The sequence below is a fragment of the Elephantulus edwardii genome, unplaced genomic scaffold (genome assembly GCF_000299155.1).
Source record: "Elephantulus edwardii isolate Elephantulus edwardi_28Jun2011 unplaced genomic scaffold, EleEdw1.0 scaffold00001, whole genome shotgun sequence".
NCBI classification, from domain to species: Eukaryota; Metazoa; Chordata; class Mammalia; order Macroscelidea; family Macroscelididae; genus Elephantulus; species Elephantulus edwardii.
This window is the reverse complement of record NW_006399751.1, coordinates 39,627,606-39,637,438: the sequence shown is the minus strand read 5'-3', so window position 1 is coordinate 39,637,438 and position 9,833 is coordinate 39,627,606. Positions and strand designations below refer to the sequence as shown.

General features: G+C 38.6%; 1 protein-coding gene across 2 annotated transcripts; it reads left to right on the top strand.

Annotated features, from left to right (window-relative positions):
* Positions 1-888: 888 nt before the first annotated feature.
* On the top strand, positions 889-6,666 carry LOC102865430 (heterogeneous nuclear ribonucleoprotein A3-like). Of its 2 annotated transcripts, XM_006878804.1 has the most exons (11): positions 889-934; positions 2,905-3,027; positions 3,116-3,262; positions 3,341-3,551; positions 3,874-3,963; positions 4,049-4,144; positions 4,221-4,301; positions 5,087-5,230; positions 5,924-6,046; positions 6,134-6,203; positions 6,297-6,666. In XM_006878804.1, the coding sequence occupies exons 1-10, from the start codon at positions 929-931 to the stop codon at positions 6,184-6,186; spliced, it is 1,074 nt and encodes a 357-aa protein (XP_006878866.1). In that variant the 5' UTR covers positions 889-928; the 3' UTR covers positions 6,187-6,203; positions 6,297-6,666. The 2 variants fall into 2 exon arrangements, with proteins under 2 accessions (XP_006878866.1, XP_006878865.1); XM_006878803.1 differs by lacking the exon at positions 6,297-6,666 and having other exon boundaries at positions 907-1,000; positions 6,134-6,215.
* Positions 6,667-9,833: the final 3,167 nt, after the last annotated feature.

Below are 9,833 nucleotides of genomic sequence, written 5' to 3'. Positions count from 1 at the left end.
CACTAAAGGAAAGCAGACAAGAAAAAAAAAAATTGCTTAAATAAATGACCTAAAATTACTTAGCTAGTGATGGAGACTCAGATCCCCAGTTTTACTCTTTAATTCATTTAGTTCCTGCTGTCACAACACAACTGCAAAGAGATATGATCAAATGGTAGAATGGTTTAATTTTCCAATTCTCTCAAATCCTTGAATTCTATTACAACAGATGCACTAAGTCTTCCAACAGTATTAGAAGTGTTACGAAATAGTGCTGACACATTTCTTGAAGAAGTGACTTTTACCAGTCTCGCTTCAGCTTGTTAAGGATAAAAATTCAGTGTGTCAGCAGTGCTTTGAGACCTTCCCAAGTAATCTGTAATTCATACATGTCAGTATTGCCGGGTTTTTCAGTATGCGCCCTCTTTGGAGGGCATCACATTGGTCTTGACTCAGGTTTGGAAGCTGGCGAGGCAATACCGAGGGCTTATAGCCTTAAAGGACAGGAAAGAAAAATCTATGGGTGAATTCGGAGGAGACTAACAGGCCCGCGTGGGGGAGGGGAAAGAGGCGAGAGAAGAAAGGGAAAGGCCTTTCCTTTCTAAAGAAGAGCAGTCACGAGGCCTTCTCCCGACGTGGGCGCGCACTATTGGCCGAGACCTCGCTGACGTGCCAGCTGCCTTCCTCGCGCGGACAGCGACGAGGGCGGTGCCGCTGCGTAGACTGAGGGGGCGCGCGCGTTGCCGCTGCCGGCCACGCCCCCGTCTCCTACCAGCCAACCCATTCATCCAGTTTCTCTTCGCGCCTGTTTAGCTCCGCCCCCTCACAACCCATCCCTCCCCCACTAGGCCGGCGGCGCGCGGAAAGTGCGTCACGTGACAAGCGGCCCCGCCTCTTCCTCTCGGTCTCATATTGAACTCGAGTTGGAAGAGGCGAGTCCGGTCTCAAAATGGAGGTAAAACCGCCGCCCGGTCGCCCCCAGCCCGACTCCGGCCGTCGCCGCCGCCGCCGGGGGGAGGAGGTATTAGGAGGCTAGCGGGGGGTTGCTGGGTAGTGGCCGGCGTGGGGGGCCCGGCTCGGTGGGAGCGGGGAGGCCGGGTGGATGGGTCGGCCGTCCCGCGCCCTGCGCTGAGATAGGCGGTGGGAGGGGGAGGGGAGCGGGCCTTGGAGGCCTGCTCTGGGTCCCTCGCCTTCCCTGCCTTGTCTTTCGGCCGCACTAGCGATCTTTGAAAAGTGTGCCGTGGCTTGCGGGGGGCGCTTTCGAAGCGGAGCCGGCCCGCCATCCGCGCGGCCTCGGATCGAGGCCCAGGGCGGCATGGCGGGCCTCGGCGGGAGCGGTTGGGAGGAGGAGGTGGGGGAGGGGACGAGCAGGCACATCCGGGAGAGCGAGCAGGCGGGCGGCGGCCACATTGACATTGATCCGATCCCGCGTTACGAAATGGCGCATTGGCCCGCAATGGCCGCCGCCTCGCTCCCTCGCCAGCAGGAAGAGCGCGGGGATTGGCGGGACGGAGGAGGAGGAGGCCTGGCCGAAAAATGCTGCAAATGGCTTCGGAGCTAACGCGTGTTGCTTTTGCTCAAGTTCTTCCGGCGCGTTTTTAGGCCTGTACAGATAGCAGCGTACAGAATTCGTTAACTCTCTGAACTTGATCTTTTTTCGAAGTATCAAACTAGAAATGAGATTTTTATTTTTTTTTTTAGAAGTTTGCTACTTTAAAATGTTCGCTGACCATTCCATTCTTGTTACAGTATTTGAATTTTTTCTTATTTCACCCAAATTGGTCTGTGGGTTAAGGAACTTGGGGGAAAAAGTAGGATTATCGAAAAATGTGGTCACCATATTTTCTCATTCTCTTAATACGGCTTTAATTGTAGATTTTGTTGTAGTTTTCGAAATCTGCACCAGTTTAGATTTTTCTTAAAGTTTTGTGCTCTTTTACTTGCTGCTATTGTCCAAGGTTATTCTAATTAACACATTGTGCATTGACATGTAATGTATTGTCAGGCTTCACTTGTAAGAGTGAATTGAAGGTAGATGCTGTTAATTATTTTCTTTCTAGTAGACAATGTCTTAAATAAAATAAAGGCTTTAAACAGCTCTATTTAAAATAATAGAGTAGGGAGACATTAGAATGTGAGTCTGTTTAAAAGACTGGGTGAATGAAAACTTAATATATGCATTAAATGGCATCGTGTGGAATTTTTTTAAAGGGCTTTCGGCTGGTTAAAAAGAAATCAAGAGAAAACTTAGGGAATTTTTTGTTTTAGAGACTTCAGTTTGTTTTAATGTGCTTGCTTCTTAAGCAAAATATTCCATGCTTAATGTAAGCCTTGTATAAATCAAACTTGCTAGTTTGTTGTAACCTTATTTAAGAAATTATGTTGCACATGATAAAAAGCAGAAAAACAATTTTTGCAGAAAATAGCAATTGAAATAGTTATGAAATAAGTGATAGGATTTGTTTGATAGCTGTAATAGTTAACTTGAAATGAGTGACTCTAGTTTTCCATCTAGAATGTAGGTCTATTCTTAGATTGGTAGTTGACAATTAACTGTTAGTTAGAAAGGATGTTAAATAGGCATAAATCTCTGGTTCTGCAACAGGAATTCTTAGTTGTAATTTTAAAAACAGTGTATCCCAAAAAACAAACAAAAGAAAACAATGTATCCCAATATGGTTACTTAAAAGGTTTTTGGGTTTTTTTGCCTATGTTCTTGGGTGTCATTTTAATAAAGTCCTGTTGACATTAGAAAGACTGGTACAGATTTTTTTTCTTTCTTTCTGGTGTTTGAACAAAGTTAAAATGTTACAGGAATTTGATGTTGGATGTGTTATTTTGGGCTTGTGTGAATAATTGGTAATTAGTAATAGTGGAACCTATTAAAACATGGCTTTTGTGTTGTGTGTTTTTTTTTTCCCTTAGGGTCATGATCCTAAAGAACCAGAGCAGTTACGGAAACTGTTTATTGGTGGTTTGAGCTTTGAAACTACAGATGATAGCTTAAGAGAACATTTTGAGAAATGGGGCACACTTACGGATTGTGTGGTAAGTTACTAAAGAAACAGAAGGACTCTTAAGAATAAAGAGGTACCTGTGGTGTGTGTTTTATTACTTCAAAATTTTTATTTTGTAGGTGATGAGAGACCCCCAAACAAAACGTTCCAGGGGCTTTGGTTTTGTGACTTACTCTTGTGTTGAAGAGGTGGATGCAGCAATGTGTGCGCGGCCACACAAGGTTGATGGACGTGTAGTGGAACCAAAGAGAGCTGTTTCTAGAGAGGTATTTTAATACCATACTATGAAACATGTGAAAATTTTCGGGAAAGTGTCTTTTAACTTAATTATTTCGCATTTGTAGGATTCTGTAAAGCCTGGTGCCCATCTCACAGTGAAGAAAATTTTTGTTGGTGGCATTAAAGAAGATACCGAAGAGTATAATTTGAGAGACTACTTTGAAAAATATGGCAAAATAGAAACCATAGAAGTTATGGAAGACAGGCAGAGTGGAAAAAAGAGAGGATTTGCTTTTGTAACTTTTGATGATCATGACACAGTTGATAAAATTGTTGGTAAGTAGCAATCTTAATTTCTTGATAATGAAGCTAATCATTGGGAATGATTTCTGTTCTGTGCTGAATTTGTTAAATTGCATGTAGTTTTGTAATGGATATTTTAGCACAGAAAGAATACAATTTGGCTTTTGCCAAGTGAGGTGTGTAATATTCTGATCAAGACAGAATATTAGATGGCCATAAAGATGGTAACTTTACATTACCTCATACCAAAAAATTCTTTGTAGTCGTTTTTAAGTGATTTGCTGTGATAAAGGATATCAATTGTATGTTTTCCCAAACAACATAAAATAACTTCTTTGATTAAAAAATTTTTTAGTTCAGAAATACCACACTATTAATGGGCACAATTGTGAAGTGAAAAAGGCCCTTTCTAAGCAAGAGATGCAGTCTGCTGGCTCACAAAGAGGTGAGTACCATATACACAATAGATTTAAGTGGTGGTTGTGTTCATAAGGTTCTTAAAATCTATCATTTTTCTTCTCTCTTAAAAGGTCGTGGAGGTGGATCTGGGAACTTTATGGGTCGTGGAGGAAACTTTGGAGGTGGTGGAGGGAACTTTGGCCGTGGTGGGAACTTTGGTGGACGAGGTAAGATGGTGGTTGATAATTAAGAAATTAATATTTTCTTGAATTATCTTGAGTTAAATACATTCTTTTTTCTTAGGAGGCTATGGTGGAGGAGGTGGTGGCAGCAGAGGTAGTTACGGAGGAGGCGATGGTGGTTACAATGGATTTGGAGGTGATGGTAAGTTTTTTAATTAATATGTGATGATAGGACTTTCTGTAATTCACTGAAAAGTATTTCTTTATTTGTACTTTGCTAGTTATAGTGAAAACTTGCTAAATCTGACAGTGTATCTTCATATTGGTTCCACTGAAAGTAGCACTTTCTCAACCTTGGAGACCAACTTGGCATTACAAGTTCCTGGGTAGAGCAAGCTAAGTCCTAGCAGATACAGTAGTTAAGTACTCAACTGCCAGCTTCAGAGTTGGTGTTTGAATTTACCAGCCTCAGTGCTTGAGAAAGATGTAACACTGTGACTTTATGCATAAACATTACAACCTTGGGAAATCGAGCTTTGGTGCTATTTTGATAAGTATGGCACAGAATAGGACAGCATTCAGATTTATTGTTCATTGGGTCACTGTGATCCTTACTTAACAGCACCCAACAACAAGAACATAAGTTTGCTGTGAATAAACATACCCAACAAAAATTTGTTTGAGTGGTATAAATGGGTAACATAGCTACTGAATGAAAGATTGGGAGTTAAGAGTTTACCAAGAGGGTCTTTGCAAGAAAGGCCTGGTGATCTGCTACTGAAAAATAAGCCATTATCGAGCAATTTGTTCACTGACCTAAGTGGGATTGTTCGAGTTAAAATCAAGTTGATGGCATTTACGGGTAAGATTTAGCATGTTGTTGAAATATTTTGTCTTAAGGGTATAGATTTTATAATAACTGTTACTAGTCTTCATTTATAATGATTTTGTGTGGTCTCAACTTTTTTTTTTCCTCAACTCTTTTAGGTGGCAATTATGGCGGTGGCCCTGGTTATAGTAGTAGAGGGGGCTATGGTGGTGGTGGACCAGGATATGGAAACCAAGGTGGTGGATATGGTGGCGGTGGTGGAGGATATGATGGTTACAATGAAGGCGGAAACTTTGGCGGGGGTAAGCTGTCTTCAAGTTGAGATTAAAAACTACGCATTGTTTATGAATTCTATCGTAGGTGGTTGGAGGAAAGTGTTAAATGTTAACAGCAGGTTGATTTAAGTAATTTTAGGGGGAAAGTTTTTAAATTGTTAACATTTTGCATAATTTTGGTGAGATAATTCAGCTGATTTTGTGTGGACCCCTTAATTTTTTAAAATATTTTATTTTAACCAATGTAGATGTTACCATACAAGTTTGGGGTTTTGGGTTTTTTTTTGTTTTTTAATTTTTTTATTTTTATTGTATTATTTTTTACGTGTTGCGTCAAATCAAATCTGACTGGTACAGGAGGAGATTGCCCCCTCCTCCAGCAGAGCATCTGGTGGATTTGAACTGTACCTCTGGGATTACAGTGTAGCGTCTTGCCACTAGGCTACCAGAGCTCCCTCCATACAAGTATTTTTATTACACTCGGTTTTTACTCTGAACAAGTAGGAACTAGACTTTTGAGTATTCAGATTTAATTAAAATCTGAAGTCTAGTTTGTATCGGCACAAAGCAGTTGACTTTAAATTATAGCTTGGCAGTTCTGAAGTCCCCTTAAACCCTTGTGTCTAAGTGAGCATGCTACAAAGATATCAGAAGAAAACATAGGTTGAGATGGAAAATAATTGTGTAGGTCAGCCACAAATAAAACCTTTCTAACTTCAGGTAACTATGGTGGTGGTGGAAACTATAATGATTTTGGAAATTATAGTGGACAACAGCAGTCAAATTATGGACCCATGAAAGGGGGCAGTTTTGGTGGAAGAAGCTCGGGCAGTCCTTATGGTGGTAAGTAGGATTTTTCCCATTAAATTGTTCAGAACCTTTTGAATTTAAGGTACTACGTGCTTAAAAACTCTACTTGTATATTTCTAGGTGGTTATGGATCTGGTGGTGGAAGTGGTGGATATGGTAGCAGAAGGTTCTAAAAATTCAACAGCAAAGGGTAGGTATCTTTAAATATTTATCATGATTTTTAAAAAAAATTTGGAAATGTTCACTGAGTGTAATAATTTTTTTATCCTGTATTATTCAACAGGCTACAGTTCTTAGCAGGAGAGAGAGCGAGGAGTTGTCAGGAAAGCTGCAGGTTACTTTGAGACAGTCGTCCCAAATGCATTAGAGGAACTGTAAAAATCTGCCACAGGAGGAACGATGATCCATAGTCAGAAAAGTTACTGCAGCTTAAACAGGAAACCCTTCTTGTTCAGGACTGTCATAGCCACAGTTTGCAAAAAGTGCAGCTATTGATTAATGCAATGTAGTGTCAATTAGATGTACATTCCTGAGGTCTTTTATCTGTTGTAGCTTTGTCTTTTTTCTTTTTCTTTTCATTACATCAGGTATATTGCCCTGTAAATTGTGGTAGTGGTACCAGGAATAAAAAATTAAGGAATTTTTAACTTTTCAATATTTGTGTAGTTCAGTTTTTCTACATTTTAGTACAGAAACTTTAACAAAATGCAGTTTTGACGGTGTTTCCTTGTGAGTTAACAAAGTAAAGATCATTGTTAATTACTATTTTGTATGAATTTTGCTAAAGTTAACTGTAAAGAAACACCTGCTGACTTGCAGTTTAAGGGGAATCTATTCTCCTCATTTCCAAACCATGATATGAATGGGCTCTGACATGTGGAGAGAATAGATACTTGTATGTTTGCAATGTGTGTTTTAGATAACAACTAGGATTGGGTATTTAAATTAGTTACTATTTGTGAATTTAATAGCATTAAGATTTGCCTTTCAATGAAAAAAATCTCAAATCTTATTTGGTTTTTGTGAATTTTCTTTTAAAATGTAATCTCATATTTAGTGTGTTAGTTTGCTAAGAGTCCTAGCTGTGCTTAGAAAATACATTTACTTTTGGTCACATTTAAACTGCTGCCATCATTTTATTTGGGTGTAAGAATGTCTGCTGCCCTCTACTTAAATTCTGAAATGGGGTAGTGGAATTTTTTTTTAACCCTTTCTCCTCTAAAAATATTCCTTAAAAACTTTAAAGTACAGACCATTAAGCCTGCTGTACACAAGCAGATTGGTTGGCATCCTTTTTAAAAAAAAAAATTCTTTTTGAAGCACAAGAGGCTTAAAAATCGTCATTCTTTTCCTTGGTTTAATATTTTTTTAAAACCTGATACAAGCTCTCTGAGCAAGAGAATAAAAATCATGGATTGTTGAACTCTACTGGCTGGTATGCTTTCCTGTTTGCACTCTGCATTTTACAATCATCCAAATTAACTTACTGCAGCAGAAATTAGCATAGTTGCTTAGTACAAGTTCTTTATTTCCAAACACCTGAATTCAGATTTGGATAATCTTGAGTTCTGACACTCATGTAAATTCCCAGAGAGTACACTATTATTCCACATGCATGTTTCAACTTAAATCATGTTGCTGTGAATTACCTATTTGTTTGAGAGACCCTGGTTTCAGAAGAATTTTAGAAAACAAAGTCATGTATCCAGAAAAACCCAGTGTGTGTTTTGCGCCAGCTAGTGCTTCATCATTTGAGCCCTTAGTGTGTGCTCTGCTTTTTTTTCTTAGACAATTGAACATTGGATTTAAAGTCTTTTTTAAGACATACTAAGCAAAACAAGCAATAAAAAGGGGAATGGGGCGTGCTAGTGTTTGAATATGCTCTTCATTCGTTGCTCTAATATGTGCCTCTGCATTATTAATAGTGGGGTGCATGCAATGCCAGCATGGAAATCGGTCTTCACATATAATACAGTTTTTCAGAAAACACAAACGAATAAATGTAACAGACAACATTCCATTTGTTAATGGGCATATGTGAATAAGCACTATAGAACATTAGGATTATGTCAGAAGATGGTTCAGTCCGTAACAATTTCAAGTGTGGTTTTTTTTACTTGGACACTGTCAATGTTCATACATAAACTTCTGGGTACTTGGTCAAAATAATGCTTGGGAAGCATTTTATTAAAAATGAGCTAAATTGTCTTAAGTTCTTTTATTCATATAATAAAGGTTAAAGGAATGGGGGAAAAGACATTTCCTGTTTCTATGTTTGTGGGATTGTTTGCTACAACCTTGACAGTATCCTTTCATGACATAAGTTAATTGTATTGTTAACACAAACTTTCTGTTCTGGAATTAGTTTAATAGTGAAACATTTTCAATAAGTTGGTGTTACAACGTATAAGCAGGTGAAGTCTGTGTATGTGACCTGTTTATAAGTTATGTTTAGCTTAGTTCTTGTGAAGAGTGGTGGAAAAGTAAGCCATGAGGAGAGCGGTTTAACCAGCTTTAAAGGACCTAAGATGTGCTTTTAAGCACAATGTGGATCAAAGGAAACTCACTAAGACAGGACTTCAGCAGCCTTTTGAGTATGGACAAGTCAGCATAAATAAAGAATGACAAGGCAGCAGCAAGAGCTTCAACTACAGAGAAGTGGAGGCATAAGATACTATTATGCTAGTGGGCAACTTGCCAAACAAAGGCTAGTTAAATCTGCTTAAAACAACTGAAGTAACGGAAGAAGGTCTAGCAGGAGCCCTTCGCCTTTTGGAGCATCAATGAGAGATAGTTGCTACAGTCACTAGGTCTAGCATTTAGACCTGCAAGGAAGGGCAATAAGCATTAGGTAAGGCTTAAATTTGCATTTTTTCACTAATTAAAGAGTAATTTTTTGTAAAGCAAGGTAAGAGTAATCTTTTTGATTTGCAGGTTGAATGAGAATCCTACTTGCCTAAATGAGGAATGTCTTTCCTACCATCTTTTATACGAAGGTTTCTGGCTGGGTAAGGTTTGTAGCTTAACAGTAAAAGCTGATGACAAAATTTGTTTACCTATAACTTAATCTGTATTACACACTTTTTAAATATTACACATTTCATAACATAATTCCTCCAGCAGATGAATTTGCAAAATTGAACAGCTGAAACTATTGTGATCATCTCCAACATTTAGACCTTAAACTTTTTTTCTTTTAACACATTTCCTTGCATTTGCCATGAGCCAGGCCACATCTTGGGTCCGGTGTAACACTTTTGATAGCTATAACTCAATACTTATCTCTTTTGGGTAACTCAAAGGAGTAGCCTCAAAAGTTTGAGAAGCTTTTTAATAAAAATGACATAACAAGTATAATGCTGCCAATTCATAATCTAGGAAACCATTCAAAACTATTTGGACATAAGTTGTATCATTTTTATTTAGATACTTTAATGTTTACCAGAAGCAGTGAAACAAATTACATTAATGTCCCATTATTTTAAAATCCTATGAGTTGCTGATTTTCATAAATCCCCAAAAGCTAGACTTCTCTTTTAAAGCGTTAGTATTGAGGGAGGGTGGGCACAGATTCTCAGAATCTAAATTGAAAGTCAAAGGTTTATCCATTTCATAGAATTCACAAAATAGGTTAGCTCTGTTTATAAAAAATCAGGACCGAATTCTTTGACATCAGCATGGACTAAAGTGTTGGGTAAGACCATCATGACAGTGAAGCAAATATCCTAAGACAGGAAACATTTTTCTCCAAGGTTTGGTGTTCTGTTCTCGTCCATGTCTTTATGTAATAAAATTATTTTATATAAATGAAGTTCATTGT

What these genes read in the sequence shown, in the direction of transcription:
- LOC102865430 (XM_006878803.1), top strand. Translation starts at nt 929, where the DNA reads ATGGAGGTAAAACCGCCGCCCGGTCGCCCCCAGCCCGACTCCGGCCGT. An exon ending in GCACACTTACGGATTGTGTG is followed by an intron (nt 3,028 to 3,115) that starts GTAAGTTACTAA and finishes TTTATTTTGTAG; the next exon opens with GTGATGAGAGACCCCCAAAC. An exon ending in CACAGTTGATAAAATTGTTG is followed by an intron (nt 3,552 to 3,873) that starts GTAAGTAGCAAT and finishes AAAATTTTTTAG; the next exon opens with TTCAGAAATACCACACTATT.